At 40.7% G+C, this 27,476-nt stretch overlaps 1 protein-coding gene across 4 annotated transcripts in view; it reads right to left on the bottom strand.

Moving 5' to 3' along the window:
• Positions 1–21,760: 21,760 nt before the first annotated feature.
• REPS2 (RALBP1 associated Eps domain containing 2) overlaps positions 21,761–27,476 on the bottom strand; it is a 155,791-nt gene continuing 150,075 nt past the window's right edge. For 3 of the 4 annotated variants that reach the window (XM_060234022.1, XM_060234023.1, XM_060234024.1), the window contains 3 exons: positions 27,308–27,453; positions 23,956–24,061; positions 21,761–23,594 (listed from right to left, as the gene is read on the bottom strand). In XM_060234022.1, coding sequence (XP_060090005.1) covers positions 23,526–23,594; positions 23,956–24,061; positions 27,308–27,453 — 321 coding nt within the window. In that variant the 3' untranslated portion in view covers positions 21,761–23,525. Of the gene's footprint in view, positions 23,595–23,955; positions 24,062–27,307; positions 27,454–27,476 lie in introns of those variants that run through there. The other variant, XR_009555183.1, reaches the window with a different exon arrangement.

The following is a 27,476-nucleotide window of genomic DNA, read 5'->3' as shown; positions in this document are numbered from 1 at the left end:
TTAGAGGACATATCCCTTTTTGTGTGTGTGTCCATCCTCTTTCGGGCTCTTTAAAAAAAACCTGATGAAAATTCTTTTTGAGGGGTTGGAAGGTTAGGAATATTCCTAGTTAGTAGCAATTATCACAACCTAAATAGTAGGGGTATTTAAAATTAGATTTTTCATAGGGATCACTAGTCAAAGTAGTTATTCGGGAAATATATCCTGTTTTGCTTTTCAAAATATGGTAACCCTATGTTAGTCAAGTCATACAAAGGCAGAAAACATCTGAGAGGAAATAAGATGGCCGCTTTAATCCTTTTTTCATGTTAGTCAAAACGCTTTAGAATGGGCTGAGTGAGTGATAATGATAGAAACTGCATATATTATACTTGGTTCTGTTGAACTACATGGCTACGTCAGTGTTTTACCAGCAATTATATTCTTTGTGCAGTGTATGACAACAACTTTCAATGTCTACAAACTAGAAAAGGTAGATGCTTGTCCTCCTGAAAGTGAAACTAGCTGTGTTTTGATCTGCATGGATCAGCTGTGTGAATAGGCAAGGGATGTTAATGGCAGCAGCCTGTATGCATCTTTCATAAGGACTAGATGGATGCAAATAATTTGCTTTTTAAAATGAGAGCAAGATGGCAGGCTTTCCTTCCCATTGGCAGATTTTCTATGGGAGAGAAAAACAGCAGGTAAACATTATATATTGCTGAATTGTGTCATGAAACTTTAAAATAACAAACTTAAAAAGGAGTGTAACAAACTTAAAAATAACAAAAGTATTTATTACACAGTGTAACAATTGACAATTAAAAATAAGACTGATACACAGAAATGCTAAAACATAGAAACTGTACATTGACTGAACATGAATCACATAACAGATTACCTCATAAAAACCAATAGGCCAGACATGTTTCAGCTATAAGAGTCTTCCTGAGTGACGTAAAACCAAGTAGCACGCACTTAAAACAAATTGTAAAACTTAAGGATCAGGCAGGTTTATAGTATTTCAATATGAGGGTGGGCTTCACATGAAAGTCAGGCGTGTATATAATTCTGAGCCAGCCCACAAAGAGGACAGTGTCTCCCTCAAATTATTCTGTTTCTGGCCAAGTATCCAGCATCTCTCTGTGTGCTAATGTAACTTTCATTCAAAAGTTCTTTGTAATACAGGCTTGTTGGGGGCAACCCAAATTGATTCTTGTGGTCCCAGAACCAATGTCTGGACCAAGTACCATTGTGTGTCTTCATGCAAAGGAGTGTACCTGGAGTGTGAGTGCAGAAAGCACGCAGTCTTTCCGGGTGTTTATTCAAAAGTTCCTTGTAATACAGGCTTCATGGTTGCACTCTAAATAGATTCTTGTGGTGCCAGAACCAGTGTTTGGACTGGGTACCACTGCATGCCTTCTTGCATGGGACTGTCTTCAGATTGCGAGCATGTGTCATTTGGGGTGGTCCAGAGGTTGTTTTGGGATGCGGCCTGGCCCTGGTGTCTTCCTGTGCAATTGTCATGGGGGCATCCCACTTTGAAGCAGCTAACACATGAGTTCTGCTTTGGACCAGGAAACAACATATGTCATCTTGAAACAGACCCCTGAACATGGGGATTTTTTATGTGTGCTGAACCAAACTTATTTGGACTGGGTACCACTGTAAGTCCTCTGGCAGGGGGCAGTCTCTGTAGTGTGGGGGTATGTCACTTGGGGTGTTCCAAATATTGTTTTGGGGGTGCAGTCTGATCTCAGTGTCTGCCTGAGCTATTGTCCTGAGGCACTCCACTTTGGAGCAGCTGGCACACAAACTGGGCTGTGGACTAGGAAACAGCATATGTTTCCTTGAAGTGGGGGTGTATGATGTGTGGTGATTCAATTTTTTTGGGGGGGGGGCATTCAGAGCTTTCAAACTCTCCTCAGTGTTTTTGGTTGAATTCATGAATAAGTTATAAGGAACTGGGAACCAACTTCAGCCTCCTCTAGGATTACGGTGACGAAAAGATGTAGGCAACATTCTATGATACAGATTTCTTGTAAAAAACCGAACAGATAGATGAGTTCTTGGTCAGTCTAAGACAATAGGATACTTTTGTGGTAGAGCTTCTGTACTATTAAATTGTTGAGAGGCAGATAGAAATTTGACAAGTAAACAGCCCACAGCAATTTCATGTTCTTTATCAAGACACAGGATCTATATCATTAAAAAAAAAGTTGCAGCACAAATTATGACCTTTGTGTGACTTAACAAAACTTACCTAAAATTGCCGACTCCAACTTGGGACATTTTTTGAGATTTGGGGCCAGAATCTGGGGAAGCAGGGCTGTAGCCAGGATTTGGAAGGTTGGGGGGTCTATACATTTTTCAGGGGGCATTCAGCGGCCCCACCCCATAGCCTTCCCTCCCACTCCAAATAAAACTGCCGTAGATGATTTGGGCGATGGGAAGGGAGGGCAGCAGCTACTAGAGCGCTGACTGAACTTGGCAGGCGCTGCAGAGGGAAACTGACAAGTATTTTTCCTTGGCTTTAAGGAAAAATACTTAAAGCCCCCCCCCCCCTTAAAGCCAAGGAAAAATGCCGATTCCCCTCTTCAGCACTGGCTGAATTCGGCCAGTGCTGCAGAGGGAAATTGACAAGTATTTTTCCTTGGCTTTAAGGGGAGGGGGGAACTCCCCCCCCCCTTAAAGCCAAGGAAAAACAGCGATTCCCCTCTCCAGCACTGGCAGCAGAACTCCACAGGCCGGGCATGGTGGCGGGGAAGGAAGGGACTGCCCTCCCTTCCCTGCCACTCAAATAGTGTGCACGGGCTGACGGGCAGCAGAAGCAGTCCCAACCTTCCATGCCAGTTAAAAAGCCCGTGGATCAGCTTATTGGCGGGTGCTTTAACTGCCTGGGGGATGCTTCTGCCACCCACCCCCGCATAGGATTTGGGTGCCAGGGGAGGGAGGGCGGCAGGAAGGAGACCAGAGGCCCTGGGGGCTGGTGGGGGCCCAAAGTTAGGAGGCCTTGTCCAGAAATGGGGGGCTGTGCCCCCACAGACCCCCTCGTAGCTACGGGCCTGTGGGGAAGGGAGGAAACTCAGCAGGGATGTGATGCCTTAGAGCAGGGGTGTGGAACCTTTTTTCTGCCAAGGGCCATATGGATATTTATAACATCATTCGCTGGCCATAAAAAACGATCAACTTAAAAAACAGTGCTCTGCCAAGGGAGAATAATTCAGGCCAGCAAAATGAATGCAAATAATTGTTTTTCTATTTGAAGTCATGTTGGGGGGAGCCTAATCTGGTGTGCACACACATGGCTCGCTGCCCAGCAGGAACTCAGTAGCATATTAGACCACATCCCCTAATATTAGCATATTAGGTCACATCACACACTCATTAGCATATAAGGCCACACCATCTGGGATAATCGAGTGCAAACTGATCTGTGACAGTAACTTTTCCAGGCCCTGCAGCAATTCTGGCCAGCCAGCCAGGCCCCAGGGAGGCCACTGCACAGTACATCTGGGCCCTGTGATCCCTGCCTGGCCCTGGGGAGGCTGCTGCACAGCACAGCTGGGCCCCACGATCCTCACTGGCCAGCCAGGCCCCAGAGAGGCTGTCACATGGCTCAGTTCGGCCCAGCAATCTCTGAGGGCCACACCAAGTGACCTCAAGGGCCGCATACGGCCCTCGGGATGGAGGTTCCCCACCCCTGTCTTAGAGCCTGCCCTCTGAAATGGCCATTTATTCCAGGAGAACTATCTCTATAGTCTGGAGGTTAGTTTCAATGCAAGGAGAGCTCTAGGCCTCATCTTGAGGTTAATAAACCTGCTACAAAGTAAGGCAATTTATTTTAGGAAAACAGATTATCTATGTTAATGTGGCAGCATCTAATAGCGGTGAGATGGTGCTGAACATGAAGCTGGCCTTTAAACTATTCTTCCATAATTTCCCTTATAACAGTAGCCTGAGCACAATGACCAGACTTAGTTAAAGCCCATAAATATCTAAGATAAGCAAAAATTTGCTTCCTTAACTTGAATATTATTACAGGCTTGGAAACATGAACTTGAATATATCTTAATCTCAGAATGTGAAGTGAAGAAGGGTAAAATTCTCATTGGCAAAGGGCCCAAGCCACAATAGTTGGATAAGAACTCACATGTTCTCAGCATCTGGATGGTATTCTGGGGTTTTGGTTTGGCCCTTAATAGCAGTTGAGACTAGTTTTGTCTGGAATCTGACTGTAGTTTCCCCAAAGTAGCCACAGATTTGGGCCAAACCTCTTCCAATTTATGTGTCTTCTAATACAAATTAAACTTTGCTACATTAATGCTTAGCTTCACAAAGTGGGTGGTCCCCCTTCCAATTTCTTTTCCCACTATTTAAGTTAAAACCCCATTTTAATATATTTCTCGATGTTATTCTCTTCTTCCTTCTCCAATGGTTTCAGTGCTGAAAGATACATTGATGACCTATCCAATGTCTACATCTGGGATGTCTCCTCCTTCATGAATATCCTGGAATTTTGGCATTAGCCAGTGACATCTTGTTTCAGGGGTCCACTTATTTAGGAACCAGATCGGCTTCTATAAGAACCAGGAACTTTTGGTTGCTATTTTCAACATCTGGAATTTTCTTCTACAGGCTGTTCCTTCTCTTACAATATTGTGTAAACAATGGATTATGTTTGATTGTACTTTTGTGAGTTAGTTAATCCCAGTTGTTTGTATTTTTTCCCCTGTCCCACTGCTCTTGATTGTTTTGTTGGATGTTTTATACTGTTTTGTTATTTTGATACTGGTTTTTAAATGGTTCATTTGGATGAAAGTAAGATGGTGAATTTATCTGGGACACTGTGCACATCTCGAGAGAGAGCTTGAATTGCATTGGAATTCCTGGCATAAAATTTCTAAAAGCTTCATTCTATATTAACCTTCAGTAATGGACCACTGATTAGTCCACTGTGGAATGGAGTTTAACTTCTGAGTCAAAAACATTTGATGGTGTATTGTTCTTTCCATTATGGACAAGAGAAATGCATACCCTTCAGGCATAGGTAGCCAGCAGTAGTATAATCACCTGGAAGTTTGTTAAAAATTAATCTCAGTCAGGGCTTTTTTTGTAGAAAAGGCCCAGCAGGAACTCATTTGCATATTAGGCCACAGCCCCTGACAGCAAGCCAACCAGAACTGTGTTCCTGTTCAAACCCGCCCCCCCCCCCCCCCACAATCTCAGTTCACCTTTTTTGTTATAAGAATAAGGGGAAGGGAAGGAAAGGGAAAAAAAATACTTGGCAGGTACCACGTGCTTGTTTCTGCCTCAAATGTGAATTACATGGTTTTGCACTGTCAGGAAGATTTGCCTCAAGAACTATAGAGATGTTTATCTGATGTGGCATCAAAGACAGTCTTCTGATGCTGTAACTGCAGGTTTCATCTAATGACAAATGCTTACTGAAGGACCTTTTCCTGTTCTGTTGTATTGAACTGTTAATGGGAAGGGCAAACTCTGAACACAATCAAAGGTATTTTAAAACTAGTGTATGAAGGCCACCTCTGCTCTCCCAGCCCTACCCAAGATGATCTGGGGCACACTTTGACCTAAGTGGTGGGGTGACCAGTAGGGTTGTCAACCTCCAGATCTCCCAGAATTACAACTGGTAATAGAAATCGAGTTGCCTGGAGGAAAGAGCTGCTTTGAGGGATAGACTCTATGCCATTATACTCAGCTGAGCTCTAGCCCCTCCCCAGTCTTCACCCCTCAGATGTCCAGGAATTTCTCAACTCACAGCTGGCAACAGGAATCTACTCCCTATTGAGAGCTTGAGAGCATAGGCTTGTGGGACAAGTGTGGAATCAGCAGAGATGCCTGGCTTTACCTTCATCCCCAAAAGACTGCTCCCACCTAGCCAGCAAGGGAAGGGAAATGAAGGGTTTTATCACCTCTGATGGGGCTGTCTTGGTCTCATTTCCCTAGGAAAGAGGTAGGGATTTCTCCAGTAGCAAGAGCAGGACTGTTCATCCTAGGGAGTTTTTCAGATTATGGTACTTGCTGGCATGAGTCTGGGGCCACCTTGAGACTGACGCCATTACAGGATAGAGCTCTCAATAGGAAGCGCAAAGAAGAATTGAGTGGTTGGATAGGTACATACAAAGCCCTGGTTGTAGGATGCTTTGGGTCCTCGCTGGGGAGAAAAGTGAGGTATAAATGAATAATACATTAAATAAATATTTTCATTTTTGTGAAGTTTTGCATTGGCAATGCAATGGTAGTTTTTCATAGTATGAAACTTCACTCTGATTTCTCCCCCCCCCCCTTTAAATAGAAGCCAGGGCCCAAGCATTATATTTTCAGGCTTGGTGCAAGCTAGTAACATGCCTCCCCTCCACTGACACCACAATCCTTCATCCCATAAATACAATCTCACTAACCATGGTTAATTCTGAAACAACAGTTACTTATTCTACATTTCTGAAAAAAATGCCCATTTTTGCTGCTTTTGTTTAATAATAATCCAGCCTGGTGTAGCGGTTAAGTGCGCGGACTCTTATCTGGGAGAACCGGGTTTGATTCCCCACTCCTCCACTTGCACCTGCTAGCATGGCCTTGGGCCAGCCATAGCTCTGGCAGAGGTTGTCCTTGAAAGGGCAGCTGCTGTGAGAACCCTCTCCAGCCCCACCCACCTCACAGGGTGTCTGTTGTGGGGGAGGAAGATAAAGGAGATTGTGAGCCGCTCTGAGACTCTTCGGAGTGGAGGGCGGGATATAAATCCAATATCTTTTAACAATTTTGTATCTTGTTGTTAAAAATAGATTATTCTGTTAATGCCTTGATTTTAAAAAAATCTATTGGCACAATGTGGTTGCAAACATCAGACCAACTAACTTATTTCTGTTTCTGGCATAGTCACTAGCATTGTGCAAAAAAAAAAAATCCATACGGCCATGCGTACTTCACTAAAAATTAGCGACAGTTGTTTCTTGTAAATGCAATTTAACAGCATAAATGGGGATATTTCAAGTAAAAGAATAAAATAACATCTATCTACTCTTTCCTGCATCTTGGAAGCCTTTTAAATGCATTGTTGTCTGATGTTTGAGAGCCGCAAGACGGAGGAGGATGTCAGCTGCTGCTGCAGACCAGCCACAGTGGAGGAGGATGCTGGCTGCTGTTCCAGATCCAGATCTATAGTCTAATAGCCACATGTGGGCTCATCTGCAAATACTGATATTTGCAGGTTGGGCCCACATGGAGAGAAGACATTTTTTTCTCCTAACTTAGGGGACACCTCAAGTTTGCAGAAAAATCTTAAACCTCTAATAAAAAAGGTGTGGAGGGCTAGAAACACCTCCCCCCCCCCCCCCACAAATACAGCTCTGCTGCAGTGCGAGGGGAAGAAGTCTCATACGTATATCTAATTCTATATCTGGTCAGATCTGAGGATACTTAAATCCAGAGACCACAGCTTTCAGACAGATAGGATACTTAAATCCAGAGACCACAGCTTTTGGACAGATAACACAGATCTTTTCAGAAACCTGAAAAACACTCCAGCTTTGCATAAAAATCTGAAATATGAATAAACCCAACATTTGGGGAGTTACAAATCCCCAAAATGCTAAAAGGAGCACCTGTAGCTTTAAGATACAGATACTCTCAATGGCAGTAGCTATGCAATGGCAACAGTATTACCAGACAGTTCTAGCCTTGAATTTTTGACAGTAAAAGACAGGAGAAAGGGCAGAGCTCTTCCCAGGAAGTGACGCCGCATTGTCAGTTCCTCATCCTCCCTGCTGCCTGCCAATTGGTGGTGGTGGGAATCTGGGACTGCCAGCAGGAGGTCTCCTGACATAGAGGGAGATGAGGCAGCCTTACTGAATTAGCATGTGCCTATTTCTCTTAGTCCATGTGACAGGCTAGAGGCACAAAAGTGCCTGCAGTTTGTAGAGGGGAATGTTCTGCCAAAAAAAAAAGCAATATTAATATGAATGAATGTAGTGTAACAGCTACTACTATCTCTACCATCTTTTCAGGTGACATCGCTTTCTGTTCTTATGACCCAAGATGCTCATTCAGTGAAAGCAAACAGTAGCAGAAAGAAAGGTGTTACCATCTGTTCCATCAAAATGCTACAAATGGTTCAAGACGCCCACACCAGCAAGGTGTCAGTAAATGTTCTAGGAAAATTCATTTCCTCTCACCAAGCAATTGCTTTGAAATGCAAATTCTAAATTAGGGTTGCCAATCCCCAGGTGGGGGCAGGGGATCCCCTGGTTTGGAGGCCTTTTCCCCCGCTTCAGGGTTATTAGAAAGCAAGGGGGAGGGAAATGTCTGCTGGACACTCCATTATTCCCTATGGAGACAGATTCCCATAGGGTATAATGGAGAATTGATCCATGGGTATCTGAGACTCAATGAGGGGGTGGGGGAGGTAGAGGCACCAAATGTTCAGCATAGCATCCAGTGCCTCTCCCCAAAATACCCCCATTTCAAAAATATTGGTCCAGGGGGTCCAATTCTATGAGCTCCAAAAGCCCTTATCCTTCATTATTTCTAGTGGAGAGAAGGCATTTAAAAGGTGTGTGATCCCTTAAAATGTGATGGCCAGAACTCCCTTTGGAATTTAGTTATGTTTGTCACAACCTTGCTTCTGGCTCCACCCCCAATGTCTCCTGGCTTCACTCCCAAAGTCCCCAGATATTTCTTGAATTGGATTTGACAATCCTATTCTAAATCTACCTTCTCACTGCTCAGCTGCCTGGCCCAAGGCTGACTAAGTCCTCTGTGATACCAGAGCAGCTAGGCCAATTGTGAGTAGAGACCGATCATGCTCCACCATGACATGAGAACAGTTCTAGTACCTACAACTTCTGTGTTCATAGAGAGCTATCTGAATTTATATGCTTTTGGATAACAGGTGATTTCTATAGAAAGGAAGGCGGTGTCACTGCTGTTATTTTCTTCATCCTATAATCTCATCTGGAGGGATTAGTTTATCTGAGAAGGAACTCTTATTTCAGGGAAATCAGAAAACTATTGGAGAGAACACCTAGAATCTAGTACTTATAACTCTGCAGGAGGTCTTTGGACACAGAGAAAGCTGTCAGAAGATTAGCTAAGTGGTATTTATCGTTTACTGAGAAATCACCAAGCTTGCAAATCCCAAACACAAAAGAAGTGAAGAAATCAGGGAAGCCAAACAGATGGACCCAATGTCACTTACTCTGAGAAATTTAACAAATTAGAAAAGTATTTTATTCAAGTAGGGTCTGCCTTTCAGTATGTGGAATGTTGAAACTTCATGGTCAAAAGGCTATAATTCTAGAGGGGTAGCAAAGTAAGTCTGTTCCAGCAAAAACAAATAAGAGCATTGGGTTACCTTTTTGTTTTTCAAATGAGCTTCTGCTTTTCTCCTGTGAAAAGCAGAAACTTTTTCCTAGGGTGCAAAAATTTCTGAGCTTCCACTTCTCACACACAGTTGTTGAAGGTTCAGAGGAAAAGCACAGCAACAATCAGTTAAACCTTTCACCCTTGCACTTGCAACACATCATGTAACTTTTTTCTGACCTGGACTTTAAAGTCGCTATTCCAAATTAAACTGTACAAAGCTTCTGAAATGTATGTACATTTCAGAAGCTTTTTTCTTGGGGTTCCACCATTCTACTCATTCATCTTGAGCTGACATTATGCACTGATCATCCCTATCAAAACCTGGGCCTTCATTTGTTGCAGAAGCTACTCCTCTGTTCAAGCTGTCTGTATACTTTTAAAATATAAATCGTGCTAAACAGGCTCAGTATGTAGACCCTGAGTGGTTAGTCAGTATTTAGCAGTGCAAATGCATTTTCAATAAACTTCCTCAAGCAAGGAAATATGCAATAATGACCATTTGCTCCTCTTGTGGGAGGCAAGGGTTCACTTATTCATGGTCTGCTGTTTGCTGCTTATCCAGTAGGGTGCCCTGAACTGGGAGCTGAGCTTGGATACAGGATGCTGAACTTCATATTTGTTCAACCATGAATGTCATGAGATGCTTTAGAAAGACAGGATCTCCCTGGAAATTGATTCACACATTACAGAGTATGCAGGATGGGTCCTGGTTTTCTATCCTGTTTCCTTCCTGTGTAACAGTAGCACATGAGTTGTAGATTCAGCCTGTGACTGTAGTACACATGAAAAAAAGACTTCAGAGTTATATAAGAGCATATGAAGAACCTTGCTGGATCAGACCAGTGATTCATTTAGTCCAGTTGCCCTGGAATGCTAATAACATGGCATAGAGGTTAGTGCTTTTCCTTGATGTTGCCTCCTTACTCTGATATTCAGAGGTCTACAGCTTTATTTAGAGGTATAGCCTTCCTATCCAGATCACTTTTCTGATCACTAGTTATCCAGGTGTGTCTATTTGGCCTAATGGGAATACCCATGAGCCCACTTCTCCAGGACTGTTTCACCAACAACAAGAAGAGAAGAGGAAATTAGATTTATACTCCATCCTTCACTACCTGAAAGTTTCTCAAAGTGGCTTATAATTTCCTTCTCTTCCTCTCTCCACAACAGGCACCCTGTGAGGTAGGTGGGGCTGAGAAACTGCTCTTGAGCAGAACTGCTTTAACAGAGCTGTGACTAACCCAAGGTCACTCCAGCAGTTGCATGTGGAGTGGGGAATCAAACTTGGTTCTCCCAGGTAAGAGTCCTCATAAGAGTCCACAAACTTAACGACTACACTAAGCTTTAGTCAAAAACTCCCAGGACTATTTCAGTTTAGGAGAATGGTGCAGTGGGGAGGGCTCAAACTCCTTTTCCACATGGACTCCAGCCATAATCTGAATTGTGTACACTATGCATAGGGGGATTAGGGAGAAGCCACAATTCACATGTAATCATTACACAAGGAAACATACACTATCTTAACCTGCATTTTTGAAAATGACATAAGAACACAAAATCTCTACCTGTCCAACTCTATGAATAAAGTGATGGGGTTTGAGAAGTAGAAATTAAGCGGGGGCAGGTTTCTTTGTCATGGAATGTCTCTTTAATAGGCATGGAACCTCTGTAAGGAAATACCCACCTGTATTCCCCTAGCATTTTTAAATGGATGACATTAAAAGGAAAATACATTAACTTTCCAGAAATTATATAACTGCCCATCCCACTAAAGATAAAAAAGGATTCTAAGATCAGCCATGACTTTCCTGTAAGTATGCATACTCAAATGGTCTATTCTTTTCTTCGGGTCTGGGTGCCACATTATGGAGGACACAGGCTGGATCTGGGGTCCCCCTACTTTGTCACGTGTAACCATCCAATTGAGTGCTTCAATTCCCTTGTGTGTAGTGTTCCATCAGGACCACAACTGTGGTGTTTCAGACTTCCCCTCCCCTAGTCTTTCTCTGGCTGTAATTTAGTCCATTTGGGAGGAACTCGTGTGAAATCTTATGCATTTCCCAATGGCAACATGGATTTCCCTAATGTACCAAATAGTACCCCAGGACTATTTCAGGTCAGGAAAAAGGTAGAGAAGCAGGGAGGCCAAAGCTGATCTGAATCAGCCACAGATGTGGGAACTGAGCAACTCAAATGTGACTGTTATACAAGAAGAAGCAGCCTCTATGGAGGTAAATTTGTGTAAAAGGAGACATTTGGGCAAGTGATGAGAGGCGCTGCTTCCTTCTACCATCAGGAAGCTCCACTTTTAAACTACTTTTAAATATGCAGCAGCTCAGTTTTGTATTGTATCATGTACCATGACCCACATTGTGTTGTGTATTTCTCTATACAGTCTATAGTTCCCTTACTTTGCTAAGAAACTAGAAAATCCCTCATTCAGCAAAGTGAATTTTTGAAGAAGAGAAGGTCCCCCCCCCACTTTTGTCTACCCTAAGGAGTCTCAAAGCAGCTTACAACTGCCTTCCTTCCTTTCCTCATTAGGGATGCCAGCCTCCAAGTGGGGCATGAGGATCCCCTGGAATTACAGCTCATTTCCAGACTACAGAGTTCAGTTCCCCTGGAGAAAACAAGTGCTTTGGAGGGTGGACTTTATGGCATTGTATTACACTGAGGTCCCTATCCATCTCAGGCACCATCCCCATACTGTCAGGGGTTTCCCAACCTGGCCACTGGCCAGAGGACCTGGCAACCCTAGTCCCCACAACAGTCACTTTGTGAGGCAAATGAGGCTGAGAGAGTTCTGAGAGAACTGTGTCTGGCCTAAGGTCACCCAGCAGGCTTCATGCGGAGTGGGGAATCAAACCCTGTTCTCCAGATAGCCCACTGCTCTTAACCATTAACCACACTGGCTCTCAAATAAGATTTTTCAACCTGAGCAAAGCACAAGACGTGCAGAGGCTATAGGATATCTCCTAATTCACTGTTTCAGGTTGTTAACCAAAGTTGTTTTATTGTTTAAAGTTTTGGTTAAATTACTAGTTTCAACCCCTAATGCTGTTGTCTGACTACCAGATGTCAACTGGACTAACTACAAATTTGTTGAGAGTAAACCCTGAGCTTTGAGGACCTCTGCTTTCAGGCAGAGCTAGAAACATGTGTGCAATAAATATAGCTGATAGTTGCTGAGCAGAAGTAGTATCATGCTTCATCCTGGCTCTTCTTTGTCTCCAAGAGGAAGACTTAGGGAAAAAGACTTGTTGGCTTAGCATTTCAGGCACTGTTACTTTGAGCAAGAACGAATTGTTCTTTGTAGTGCAGAATGATTCCTCCATTTCCTGTTTGTACCCTACAGCAGCAATGCTGAAATGGCTGTTCAAGTGTCTGAGCCTGAGAGGACTTCTACATGGAGGCATTTCTTCATCTTTCTCAGCCCAGTTTCTCATGGCCACCATTCCCTTCCCTGCTGCTGGAAGGGCTGAAAAAAATATTAGTTAAGTGTTTTAGCAATGTATCTACTACTTAAATAATCAGTGTTATAGCAATGTATCTACTACTTAATTAAAAAAAAAAAAAAACCCAGGAAAGTCCCTTTAGCGGGGAAGCGGAATGGTGGATGTGAGAAGATGGGAGGGGGAAAGGGCATCAGAAGTAGTTTGGGAGGTCTGGTGATCTGTATGTTCCTGTCCTGTGGGTTAACTCAGGTTTTACTTTTCTGGAAAGGTCAGATCAAAGCAGGTTCTGGAAGCTTCAGAGCAGAGGGGGGACCACAAAAGGATAATGGCAGCAAGTGGATGCTCCAGCTTCTCCCCCCACTGCAGTTTGGGAACTAGGGCAGAGCAAATAATCTATGTGGACTCAGCCTGATAGTGTATGAGTTATACTCCTTTATTAGCCCACACCAGGAAGCGGTGATACACTTACAATGTTTTGAACTTCAGTTTTATAATATTTTCCCTGTTGGCTGTTGTACAAGATGTACCTCTTGGGTATATGTGCATGACTTGCTTTCAGATCTAAAACATAGTTTGGGGTGTGTGTGTGAAACTGAAGTCTCAGCCAGCATACTCAACATTTGTTTGAACTGCTTGGATAGAGTTGTTTTTCCTATCAGATTCTTGGCCTCGTTCAAGAAACAATAACAGGTGCAGATGTGAAGAATTCTTTGTTTACCACTACTGCAGAGTCTTTTATTGCAGGGATTTACTCAAAAGCTTTAAAAAACCCAGTTATTACCTAAATCAGAGGGGGAAATCTCAGATTGTGGAGCCTGCATGCTCCACCATGGTGCAATCAGTGTACATTCAGGGACTGGGCAGAGAACTCTAAGGAAAGTTATTTTCTTGTGTAACAGGCCTGGACGTAATTATGACCTAGGCTCGAAGCCACTGGCAGCACACTGTTCTTATAGGCCTTTCTCTCCCTCTTCCATGAAACCACAAAGGAAACAAGCAGCACAAAACTAGCAAATGAAGTGGTAAACTAAAGCTCCAGGCTGATTTTGGAAAATGATTAATGGCGTGGTTTAACAAAGGCAAGATCAACAATCCAAGTGCAGCCAGTCACAGCTTTGTGTGGATACAGTTGTGATGCAATACAAAGGCAACACAAAGCCTTGGGCAAGGAACCACTTGGAATAGGAGGTCTGTGCAATGTCAACTGCATGGTCAGATAATGGCTTGTGAAGGAATGTGTCCTTTGGAAAGCAATTAAACTTCACTGCAGATTAACCCTTCCTTAATCCCACATGTTCCCCGCTGGTTCCCTGTTCTAGCTTGTGTTTTTGCCTAAAAGTCTGGCGTAATTTCTCTCCCTCCCATCCCAGTTTGCTGATGCTGAATAACTTCCACTCTTTCAAAAAAACAACAACTAATAATCAGCTTGTTGGAGGTAACATAATGGGATTGACATCACATAAGGAATTTACACTACAATTTTAAACAAAGTTACAACTAAGTCCTAAAACAATGACTTGAGAAAGGTGTTACTCTGCTTTGTATTTTCCACATTAAATCAATACTGTCATCCAATAAAACTGAAGATTAGATTACAGGTGAAGGAATTTGGGAGGAAACATTGGGTGGGGGAAGGTGGAACACATTTGGAAAATTGTCACACTCACTGTTGTGCAAGATGGCTTGTTTTAGGGGTTTAATGCTCACTTAACATTGAACCTCCATAATCTGGCACTGCAATACAATTGCTGAGGTTCAGGCCTAAGAGAGGCAGAAACTGCTCATTGGTGAATGCACCTTTCACCCTTCACAATGAACTGCCAAGGACTCAAAGCAAGTCACCCTCTTGTTGTCCGTGTCACATTCTGTATCTCCGAAAAAGCAGTAAATATGTATTGATCATGTGTAATTTTTTAAAAAGTATATACTGATTTTTTTCTGTAAATTTGGGGAGTTGTCCAAGTCACAGAAACTCCTGCCTTGGCTTCAGATGGCCTTGTTTTGCTGCCACACTGAAATTTACTTGACATTAACTTTCTATGCGATTGATAGTCAAATTCCTTATCAATTTCTGTTTGGTTTCCTTTAATAACATATTTAATGGAACATGATATTGTACCTCAGAATTAATTTTACAGAAAACTGATTTATTTTTGATTTGGAGTTATTTTGTATATTCTGCACAACTGACTTTTAGACCTTGTACTTTGTTTTCAACATTAGATTGATCTTGTCTATGTGAACTGTCATGGTTGTAATTGTAAGCATTAATTAAAATTTGTTTTTTTAAAAAAATTCCTTATCAATAGAACTGGGAAATGGAGCTCTGAAAAACCATACTGAACTCTTTTCCTAGATTAAAAACAACGGCATTATTGTCTAAAGAAATTTGCTTCAGAACACATAAGGAAATCTTCTAACAGAGGAGGGGAGAGAAGTGAATAGGCTGGTTCTACCAAAATTACTGCTCTTCTTGAGCGTGCGTTGAATCAAACTTCAAAGTTACTAGTTCAAATAAAACTGGCTAACTCATTCTTATAACCAACTTATAGCTACACGCTTTAGAAACATCTATGATTAATGTACTTTTGCAAGTCACTAGCATGGTAGAAAGGAAGAATACAAGACTTCACAGATTTGTCATGATACTGAATGGATCCTATTTTGCCAGGGAATGCCTAGTTTGAGTGGGGAATAAATTTAGAACTATATGCTGTTACAAAAACAATCAAATTTATAACTTGTAGGAGATAAAATGCTGTTATATAATTTCACATTGTGTTTTTCTTTCCCCTTTGGCCACTTATAACTAAATGAGAAGTAGGATTTAGGCCAGCAGCCATTTTCTTTGGCCATCTCCGCTGTTAACCTAATCTAGTTTGCCCAACATAGCACACCTTGAAAAGTACAACCAGAAACAGGAACATCTAGGATCAATGTTCCCGCTAAGCTGTGAAGTCTTGTGAGCAAAAATTCTACTTTGTGAGCTACTGGCATTAAAGTTGTGAGCTACTTGTTGTTAGCTTGTTCTGGGGCCATTTTTCCTGAGCTGAGACAAAAATGTGTGAGCTGGAGGCTAAAAAATTGTGAGCTATCTCACGCTAACTCAGCTTGGAATGATATCTAGGATGTGTACAAATTGAGGGGAGTGGCCAACCTGCAAGCCAATAACTATTGTTGGTTTTGCGTCCCACACGAAATGGCCAAGAGCTGCATGTGTACCAAGATTTTTATGCCATTTCCTCCTCATCAGATGCAGTATCTTATGCCTCTGAAAAGGCACTGCAGGAGGGTGGGTATACAGAATAATCTTATTATTACACATGAAAGGGCTTTTTCACATATTCATGGGGGTGAGTTTGGATCGCACCTGCGATGTCTAGCCTTGTATTTCCTAAACTTGTTTTCTTCCATTAAAATTGGAGCTGTATGAATCGTGAGCCCTTAGCTGAGCACTCCTCCACCCATGTGTTTCTCCATGAGTCATTGATTTGGGTATTCCAGCTTGGAATGTGAGCACTGAAGCAGCCCTTCTAACTTCCTGTAGCAGGCCTCCAACAACAGTGGCACTGTACTCAAGAAGTCACTGGCTCAAGCAGAGGAGAACTGTATTCCTCAAGGGAGAGGGGAACCACAGTCAATAGTGGGTTGGATGAATGCTGTTGGCATACATGTTCATAAAGGGAGAGACAGTCCTTCAGATGTGTAGACCTCAGGCGTTGAAGGTATAAATCAGCATCCTAAATTGAAGCTCATAAAGAAGTTGGCCAAGTGAATTTGCTTCACCATCAGCGTAGTATGTGCTTGTTAGCTAACCCCAGACAGCAACCAGGCAGCTGTGTTTTGCACAGGTTGACATTTTTGACATCTTTGATGGCAGCCCTATATAGTAGTCCAGTCACAAGGTTATAGAAGTATGGATCAGCACGGCCAGATCAGGAGACTCTAACAGGAAGGAGAGCTAATGAACATGATGTAAATGAAAGAAGGCACTTTTAGCAACAGCAGTAACCTACTTTTCAAACAGTAAAGCTATATCCAAAAGAACCTGAAAGCTCTTTACCTGATCTGCAAATAATAATCTAACTCCATCTAGGTTAGGAAGATCATTCCACCCAATATCAGCTTTACCAACCAGCATCACTTCCACCCAGCATTCCACCAACCAGAATCCTTTACCTCTCTTTCTCCTCATAGTGCTTTGTTTATTGGATGAATGGGTTTTATTGCATTGTTTATTGTATATATTTTTACCAAACTTTATAGCATTGTAAACCACTTTAAGTCTAGTGAAATGCATGAAGCAGATAGAGGGAGAGAGAAGGTTTGGGGTTTATGGGGCCTTTAAGTAATCTGTTTATCATAATACTAACATATATTACTTTAATGGATGGTGCAAAGCATTGGAAATGGATAAGTATTCCAATAGGCAGGATGTAAGGTAGTAAAAAGCAGAGGAAAGTAGAAACCATTCCTCAGATGTAAGCAATTGGACTCCCTAAGGCAAAGCGGAGATTAGCAACATCAGACACAGGTGAGATCCTGTACATGTCATTATCACTACTATCAATTCTACTTTCCCTCTTAAACTATAAAAGCATTGTATCCATGCAAGTATTACCAAATAGCCACACCTTAAGTCTATGGCAAGCAGAATGAAATGGCTGATTGTTTGAACAAACCTGGCACAAAATCTTTGGAATATTAGGTTGCAAGCCTTTTTTCGGAATCTAAGAACTAGAAGGGCAATTTTTTTAAAAGCCCATTTTTGTTTGGGAGAAGTGGGAGAGACAAGGAAAGCATTGTTTGCTACTGTGCCTGGGAAACTTGAGCACTATATCTTATCATTATATTTGCCCTCTCTTTAGTTTTCTCATAAGTATAGATGACAGAGAAGCTGCATTTTCACCTGCAGACCCTGAACATATGCACTGCATTCATAAGCATTGTAAACACCACTCTATTATTGCAAATCTTTTCAAGCCTACTCCTTTATTTTTTTCTGACAAGAGGTAATTTGCTAAGTTACTTTGCCTACTTTGCATTTTGGGCATGTTGGGAAATAGCTTCATAATCTATGAAAAAGCTCATTTGTTCTCTATGTTTCCAGGTACTATATCATTGCTGTCATCATTATTAGCTAACATCATAAAGCCTGCAAGCCCACTTAACTGACTTTTAGGATACTTGTGGACTTGAAATGAATTTCAGGAAGAACATTAGAGAATGGAGATCTGTGATGTCATCATGACTGTTCAGGCCCAGTATGGCTACTTTTCTGACTGTATACAGTAAATCTGTGCATTCAAAGGACTCAGATATGGGATACTATGCCTTTGGCTAGAAAATATCACATGAATGTTCACCACTCTACAGCAGTTTCCAGGCAGGCTTTGCTCCAATTTTGTATCTAAACTGGAATGGGGGGCGGGGCTAATGAATGAGTCAGCCCTTGGGGAGGGGGTTGAAACATCGATGGATCATCCCCTAATCATCCCCTTCCTGTGTCTTCTCCTGCTTTGCTATTGTTTTTCCCAAACTTAGTTTGGAACAATTTTGGGGGAAAAGCACCTTTGCACATTTGCGTGGATGTGAAGCTACACCTTTCTGTATGTCCTTTCTGCACCAGCACAATTTCCTTACTCCATTCTCCCATCTGTGCAACTCCTCTGCCCCTGCCATCAGAAGGCTTTTAAAAATATGACAATAATGTATTTACCACTTTCACACTAAGCTAAGTCCATCAAATATTTTAAGCTACAGTGATATAACCAAATGTATCTGACATATCATTGTAGTTTAAAATTGGTAACTGACATATCACTGTAGCTTAATGCTACATGTCATTTACATGTTTTTTTAAAGCCCTCTGATGGTATTAGGGGTGGGGAAATGGTGGCCACAAGTCATTTAGCCAAGGAAAGTGCAGGAGAAATAACCACCCGGATGCTCCATTGCTGCTGACATGACTGCATTTGCAGCAGCAAAAGAATGAATCTGGAAAATTGTTACTGAGCAGATACAACCTTAACAATGCTAACTGATGTTCCACAGGAGACTGCCTGTCTGCAGCTCCCTTAGTGGGTTTTCCCTAAACGTTATACAATTCATACTTCATCATTCAAGCCAATCCATATGGTTAATTATCTTGTCAATGAGGGTCTTCTTTTCCAAGAGCTGCATGGAACAGCCCTCCTCCAGAGGCAAATTGTATGTCAGTATTCCAGGCACTTTAACTTAGCAAATACACTTAACTTGATTTTCCTCATGGCTCCTTTGGTATGCATTACAGAATGCTGTGCCTAGTCTATGGTGGGTTTTGGCTTCTTTTAGCACTAAGTCCTTTCTGTTGCAAAAGATAGAAACTTTGAAAGAAGGGAGTTCATTTTTGAAAAAATAAGAGCGTAAAGCACTGACACCTTATGTAGGACCCTATTGGATGGTGCAGTCTGCTGTCTGTGTAACAGACTTGCATTGCCTCAGTTTTAAAAAAAGAGGAATCTAAAACCCTGTTCACGCATCTCATTATATTGACTAAGTCTAGGAATTGCATTTACAGCTCCTAAGTTCTTAAATAATAATAATAATACCTATTAAGTGCCTATTTTAAATATAGCACCCAATTAATCTCTCCTGGATATTAAAAGGCAACCATTTATTTTTGAATAAACATAAATATGAGCATATATGTAGCAATATATAATAATCCAAGTACCATTTCATAAATCGAAGTCAGTAGAAAAGTAAAACATAATCACACCGTTTATTAGCTTATTATGAAAACAAGATAACAAGGGAAATTCCAAATATATAATTTCTTTTCACCTTTATCGAGATAATCATGTTCTAACAAAATAAATTTTATCTTATTTTGTAGAATACAAGAGGATTGTTATTAGTCATTCCTGATGGGATTTACATCCCACAAAATATTTCTGTCAAAGTGTATGTGTGCATGAGAGACTGTGCTGAAGACTAAAGATCTGGCAGTGTTAAATAAATGAGTGGCTCTTCTTTCAGAAGACCATTCAAGAATGATAGTTTTTACAAATGCCTTCCTTATTCTGCAGAGACTCACTTTGGGGAGCAAACCAAGAAGCCAAAAATGACTTTCTAGTTATATACAAATGTGGTCAAAATGGATTCCAGAGCAGTCCAACACAGACATTAAACCTATGTTTTGAGTGTTTCCTAAATACAACACACTGTTTATGATGGCAGCAGATGCAAGAAGTCACTCTGAACCGATCTGAGCAATTCCTACATGCTTCTTAACTACATATGTGAGAAATGGGCTCAAAGTAAAGTCTGTAAGGCCAATATGAAAATTTAGGTCTTTCCATAATGCTCATACAATAATGGGTCCTGCATGCATAATTTGGCAATCAGTGTAATTATGATTACTAAACAGTCCTTGGTCTTCTGGAACATTTAAGAATATAAGAAGAGCCCTGCTGAATTAGACCAATGGTCCATCTAGTCCAACATCCTGTCTCACACAGTAGCCAAATAGTTCTTCTGAACTGTCAACAACAGGACACAGAAGCTGAGGTCCTCCCCTGATGTTTCCTCTTGGCTCTGGGATTCAGAGGTTTAGTGCCTCTGAACATGGAGGTTCCCCTCAATCACCATGGCTAGTAGCCATTGATTAACTAATCCATCCACGAATCTACCTAATCCCCCTTTAAAGTTGTTTACTCCTGTGGCCATCACTACATCCTCTGGTAGTGAACTCCACATTTTAATCTGTGTAATGTAGTATTGCTTTTTGTCCATCCTGAACTTTTCTTCCATTAGGGGAAGAAAAGGTTTCCATTACCTAATCGGATCTTAAAATTAGAATTCTACTTCCCCCAGAACTTTCTAATAGTTAGGCAAGCTTCAAATTTATGTGTCACCAACTCTTTTTGACTTCAAAGAAATCAAGTAAAAAGAGACAATTTATTGAGAAGCATTTGCTGTTAATAATGGAATTGTTTTTTTAAATCAAATTATGAATATTGTTCCAAGAGATTATATAGTTCAAGGGATTTTAAAATATATCTAAGCTCACCAAATCTTCCTTGAGCATATTAACATCTACAGAGAAGTTGCAGCTTTATGACAAATCACATTTATTCCAATGCAGAGTGTTCCATGTGGAAATTTTGACTTCTCCCCATTACAAATTTCTGACAGTATGACTAGGCAAGAACACTGCTGGTCAGTGTAGACAGAACAGAGCTAGGTAAGCTAACTGTTTGACTCAGTATAAGGATTCATCACATATCTTTATAAAAGTAGAAGAGCTACAATGAATGCCATTTAGCAGAGAAATGAGGTATGATACAATCATTTTTACTTCTAGCAAGCAATTACTGTAGCAACTGAATAGGATATCTGAAATAATTTCTTAATGGTGTAACTAATGCAAAGATGGTATCAGCTTATTTCTTAACATAATAGGTATAGTTCTAACTTCATATTGTCACAGGTCATCATTATTTTTGGTACTTACTGCAGAGAATCATTGGAAGTAGACTAAAGATACCCAACATGTGATTTTTATATACCAGACTTCAAAACAGATTTAATGGGTTATTTCAGATAGATTTCTTTTATACTTTCAGATACTTCTTCAAATAAATTTTATAAACACTAGCCAATACATTGTTTCTTGTCAACTTTAAATATTTGTATTGATGATGTTCACACTACACTGCTCTGAGAAACTTTATACAAACTTCAAATCTGGTAGTGCACCAGTAATAAATGCTGTATTCCTAAGGAAGTCCCTATAGTTCAGTCTGTAGCCATACTAGGATTGGCTACATAAGGGGTGTGTGGCCTAATATGCAAAGGAGCTCCTGCTAGAATTCCACCCCTGACCTAGCCTATTAGGATTTATTCGCTATTGAAGAAAAGATGCACAATTTTTGCAACATTAGATTGAGATGTTTGAGTCTATTTTAAAACATTTAATCTCATTATTAAATTTAATCACAAGTAATGATTTTTTATCAAAACAATTAAAGACTTTTGCTATATAAAAAACTAAAACATTGATTCTCAAAGGATATCTTTGCCTATCTAGTAGTAATTAGTAAGGTCTTCTAATTTCTGGAATTATACTTGCTGTATAAGAATAGTAAAATGTGGAACATTTTAAGGAAAGGGGAAATTACAGATTGTGAAATTCTTGCTACGTTTTGTGATGATGCAGAATAACCTATCCAAAAAGCTAAACTGTATACATGATAAGACTGCTAATGGTAAAAACTTATTCTGTATGTCCTTTCCCTCAGAATATCTCTTTTCCTATTGTCAGAGTACTCTCCATATGCAAATCAAAGAACATTATTTTGGGTGCAATCTAGACTGTTAGACATGCTATTAAGGCAATATTTAGACATATCTTTATGTCTGTTTATTGAAATGAAGTCATACTGAGTTCAGTAGGATTTCCTAAGCTAAGCTGAACTGGAAAGATGACCAAGACAGTCACCATGGTAACAAAGCTAGAACTATTAGTCCCAAGTGGAAATAAAATTATATGGGGACTTCACTGATGTTTTCAGGACATAAACCAAGTACAGTTTTTCAAGTAAATAAGTCAAGTTTTACTGACAAACAGGCAGCATAGGGGGAATGCTTGCTGCTAACTTTCCCTGCTGGTTGTATCTTACAAGACAAGCAATCAAAAATGCAATTGTAATAATCAGTAGGTATCTATGTTTTGGATTTAAATTTTGCATTACTTGATAGCATTTAGTCAGTAAAATATAAAAGACTGAGGGCACAACTGACAAAGCCAGCCATGCTGATAGAGAACACAATTGTATCAGTATGCTTAGGGACTCCATAGCATCACTTATAAGGGGAGGATGTTCTCTATCAATGGTAGCATATGCCCTGGACTTGATTACTGCAACAGCATGGAGAGCAAAAAATGAACACCAGTGTCAGGGCACTGCACATGCTAGTGCAAACAGATGAACCCTATGAACTTAGCTACAGGGACAGATGTGCTGGTGATTAAACATGCAAACTTGCATCTGATTAGAACAGCAACAAAGTGTCGCAATCCATATGGTGCAGCTTGTGGCACCCCATTCCTACCAACACCAAAGGAGTGCCAATGGCAACTGAAGCAGAAGGGCTTAGGTGCACTGATTGATGACATAGGCAGGGAGCCAGTGAATAGTGAAAGCTTTTAGAAGAAAGAATGCGTGTGTTACACTTTCAAAATGAGGCTGGTGCATTACACCTATGTGTCATCAGTAAGGTACATAAAGAATACAAATTTCTGCAGATGCGACATACAGTTATCCTAAAACTAGAGAGACCTTGAAAAACTACAGACATCTAAGGAATGACTTTCCAGTATGAATTAAAATACGAACAAATTTCCTGGAAGATTGGTCCCTCCAAAACACATGCATATAAATCAAACATAGCTGAAATAAATAACAAAATAGTAATGAGAGAGAGATGACTTTCAACTGTTGCATTCCTAAAGGATCAATGGAGGAACTGTTTGATATCATAGGCATAGGGTTTGACATTCAGAATGTGTATCTTTTCCCACCTGCAAGATAAACTGGTGCAAGAAATGCAAAAGAAATCTGGTCATCATTTTTCCTCCATGGTGTTGCCTTAGCAAAAACATTATGACAATATGTGATGTTGATACAGTCTCTTGGTGCATAAAGGTTCTATTATAGACTGTCATAAGACAGTCACAGGTCGGAGCTGCTCCAACTGGGTTTCCAAGGCAGTACGTTCTTTATGAACTTCCTAGAGAATGCAAAAGATGCAAAACAATTATAATATGGGGACAAACAAAAATTAATGTATTTTGAAGCTGGGGGGTTATGAATTCTGCTGATACAACAATTCTGTAGTAAATACATAATTTTTTTTGCATAAATATAACAGACTGCTTCTCCAAATCTTGGTTTCTTAGGTGTATCAGGATTGCAATACAGTGCAATTCTAAGCAGAGTGACACCAATCTAACTTTACTGAAATCAATGAAAGAAGTGTTCTAGTAACATCCACCCTGCACCAAAATGAGGCCTACTTCTGAATATTAAGCAGGCTCAATGATACTTATTTAAATATGGAAGTCTTCCATTGATTAATGTGCATTCCTTACCTTTAGCTGTTGCTGAAGTTCACTGTTTAACCTAGCAAGCACCGCATTAGCTTCTTTGTTTTTACGAATAGCTGTCTGAATAGCTTTCTTCTGTTTTGAAGATTGTCTGCAAGACAAACCACCTTCAGTCAACAGGGCTGTCCTGTTTATTGACATAAGGACATATGATACTGATTTTTAAGATTTAAAAGAATGATAAAAATTAACATGAGGAAGCTGCTGTGAATATAAATGAGGACTAATGAAAACAAATGTATACTATTTAATTTATTGGTTAGTAATCTGAAAGGAAAAAAGATTTGGGGAAGATGTCTCTTTATTGGCATTTAACAATGGAGTTGAAGCATCTGTTTAAAACCTGAACTTGCTATAGACTAATCCTATTTTACAGGAGTCTTCCTTAAGATCAATTGCAAGGAGATTCTCTGATCAAACTTTTTAGTGGAAGTAATATATAACATTACACAATATAATGTAGTCAACTTCTTTTGGATCAATCTGCCACACCTAATCCAACAGAGTTGTCACATACTTGTTTATCCTGCCTTCCAACTCAGAACTCTCAAAAGAGGGGCATTATTGTCCCAGAAAACTTCTGTATTTACTAACCAGGGCCGACCCTGTTTAGCTTCCAAGACTGAACTAACCTGGGCTATCCAGGTTTTAAATATTTATTTATTTATTTACTTTCTTTAAGTTTATATCTCGCCCTCTCCGCAAGCAGACTCAGGGCGGCTAACTATCAATTATATAATACAATTTAAAACTATACAATTTTGATATGGCGGGATCTTTCTTTTTTCTGTTAGTGATACCATGATATTCATAGCTCCTCAGCAACGAGAGGTGGTGATTCTTTGCCGGATTCAGGTGTCGAAGGCCTGTCAAAACAGTTCAGTTTTACAGGCCCTGCAGAATTGTGAAAGATCCTGCAGGGCCCTTATGGCCTCTGGGAGGGCATTCCACATTTCTGGCCACTGAAAAAGCCCTAGCCTGTGTGGAGCATAGCCTGGCTTCCTTTGGTCCGGGGATGGACAATAGATTTTGTGTCCCTGAATGCAGTGCTCTCTGGGGAACATGTGGAGAAAGGCGGTCCCGTAGATAGGCAGGCCGCGACCCTAAAGGACGTTAAAGGGAATAACCAACACCTTGAAACAGACTCTGAACACAATAGGCAGCCAGTGCAGTTCTTTCAGCACAGGCTGAATGTGCTCCCATCTAGGGAGCCCCATCAACAGCTGTGCTACAAAACCCCATGCAATACTGGTATTTGTTTCTGACAGTTCTCTGAATATTGGGATGTTTTCAGGAGGGACATGCAAGGGAAAAGGAGGATCTGTCTGGGAGTTCATTCCAACATAGTTCATTGTTGCTAGTATATAAAAACATGAATGACTGAGGAGGAATCAAAACGAAAAGAAAATTCTCTTTCTACCCCCTAATTCTCTATTTTGTTAATTCCCCAGCTGTTCCTCTTGCCCAAGGACAAGTATCAAGTAACTGAGATTCAGGTCTGGTCTATCTATCCTGGAGAATGAGGTGTCAGAATGCAACAGACATCTGAACCCTAGGAGATGGATTCAGACTATGAATATTCCTGCATATTTTTTTTGAAAGAAATTTGGTGCAGACAGAAAACTAGCACAGCATGGAAAAAGCTTCTATCATCCTCATTTGCTAGCTGAACTCATTTCCTGTTTGCAGGCAGCTTTTTGCACAGAATATTCCAAAAATTATTTTCCACCTGCAGTTTATAGTAGGAGGCGTGCATTCAGATAAACCCTTATCAGTATTTTGGAAGTCTCTTTTGGCATCCCAAAGATACCTGGGATTTTTTGGGAAAATAAAAAAAAATCCCCCCCCCCCCCCAAAATCCCAGATATATTCAGCGTAGATCCGAAAAACAATGGAGAGGTGGGAGAAATGTACTCTCTCAGTTGTGTGCGGGGATTTCTATTGCAGTCCCTTTAAAGTTTAACCTTTATGTGGATATCATGTCTGCTGTACTTTATTTTTGTTTATCTTTGGTGCTATTATTTCCGTTTCAATGCAGCAGGAAGGAAAGTAGAGGTGCTATTCACTTGCACTTTTCCTTTCTTGGCTTCTTTATAACATGCAAGTTAACCCTAAATTATGATTTCACAAACTGAAACAGATCTTCCTGCAGATGATCCAGTGGACTTTGTACACCCATCTGTTCTACTTTTAAGAAGCAAATGTGTTAGCAATTTTCATCTTTAAAGAAAATCAAGAAGCAGGAAAAATGGAGGGGGGGAACACAAGCTAGGTAAGCAGAATTATTTTTAAAAGAGGCCATTTATGGCTTTTTGTAAAGGGTTAGCAGCTCTTAAATGACAATGTGATCCAAGACAGATGCATTATTCTAAAACAGCAGAAAGGAGCTCACATAAAAATTCAGTTAGCTTTCCCCCTCTAAAACAGAGTTGACAACTTGATCTCTGAAGCACAACCTCAATGCTGATCCTGAATGCCTCCCTCAAGTCTCTTCTTTCCTCTCTCTCACCTCCTCCAATACTCTGGCGGAGAAGAAAAAACAGTAGGTACCTATTTGACCACTAGCTATCTCAAAATAAGACTAACTTGTTATGCTAATGGTAAACAGTGCCTGTTTTGGAAGAGTCACCCCAGCTCCTGAAGCAACTCTGTTCCACTTGCAGATCCTTGAAGAATCTTGGAGAGAGTTCCAAGCCAGAAAATACATACTTCAGGAGGGTGTGGCTTGCATCATTACTTTTTAGGCTTCTGCATGCATTGGAAAACTATTTGTTTTCTAATATATTCAGTATACAGGAAGCTATTTCTGTATTGTACTGTATGGGCTCTAAGAAAGTTTTCTTTAACAACTGAAAATAATGGACAAAGAGACTGGGAGGGATACTGAGTTCCTCTATTCAATCTCCTACCAGAGACTAGGATCTTCCATCCACATCCATGCCACAGATTAACCTTTATCTACAGATTGCTGCTTAATTTAGTCCCTACAGAAGGATATTTTGAAAGGCCCAGGTATTCTTGTAATGGCTCTCTGTAGCACAAGCAAGAGCTGCTTTAAGAGCTGCTAACCCTTTACAAAAAGCCATAAATGGCCTCTTTTAAAAATAATTCTACTTACCTAGCTTGTGTTTTTATGAAGTAGCCAAGCAAGTTGTGTGTGCTATTTTCATATCCTGTGCTTGTCTATTTCCTAGTTTGGATATAAAGCACAGTAAAAGAGAGTGCAACTCTTTCCCATGCCACCTCTTTAGAGGTATGTGAAAGTCATTCTATACTATCACAAGGCCCAAATCCTCTCCCAGTTTCATGTGATGTAACCCAAAAGATGCCTCTTTACTTTGGAACTGAATGGAGGGGCTTGATGGTAGCCAAGGAAGATGCTAGATTTCTGGTGGGAGAAAGCTCCTGATTTTCTAGCATCTGGCCTTCAGGTCGGAATTTCCTGCGAACTGGTTTTGAGGGTGGCTGAGTAAGCAAAACCTCCTGTGAAGAAAAAAAAATGAAAA

Source organism: Heteronotia binoei, chromosome 3 (genome assembly GCF_032191835.1).
Source record: "Heteronotia binoei isolate CCM8104 ecotype False Entrance Well chromosome 3, APGP_CSIRO_Hbin_v1, whole genome shotgun sequence".
In the NCBI taxonomy this organism is placed as follows: domain Eukaryota; kingdom Metazoa; phylum Chordata; class Lepidosauria; order Squamata; family Gekkonidae; genus Heteronotia; species Heteronotia binoei.
Note: the sequence above shows the minus strand (reverse complement) of the source record. Positions and strands in the feature narration are given on the sequence as shown.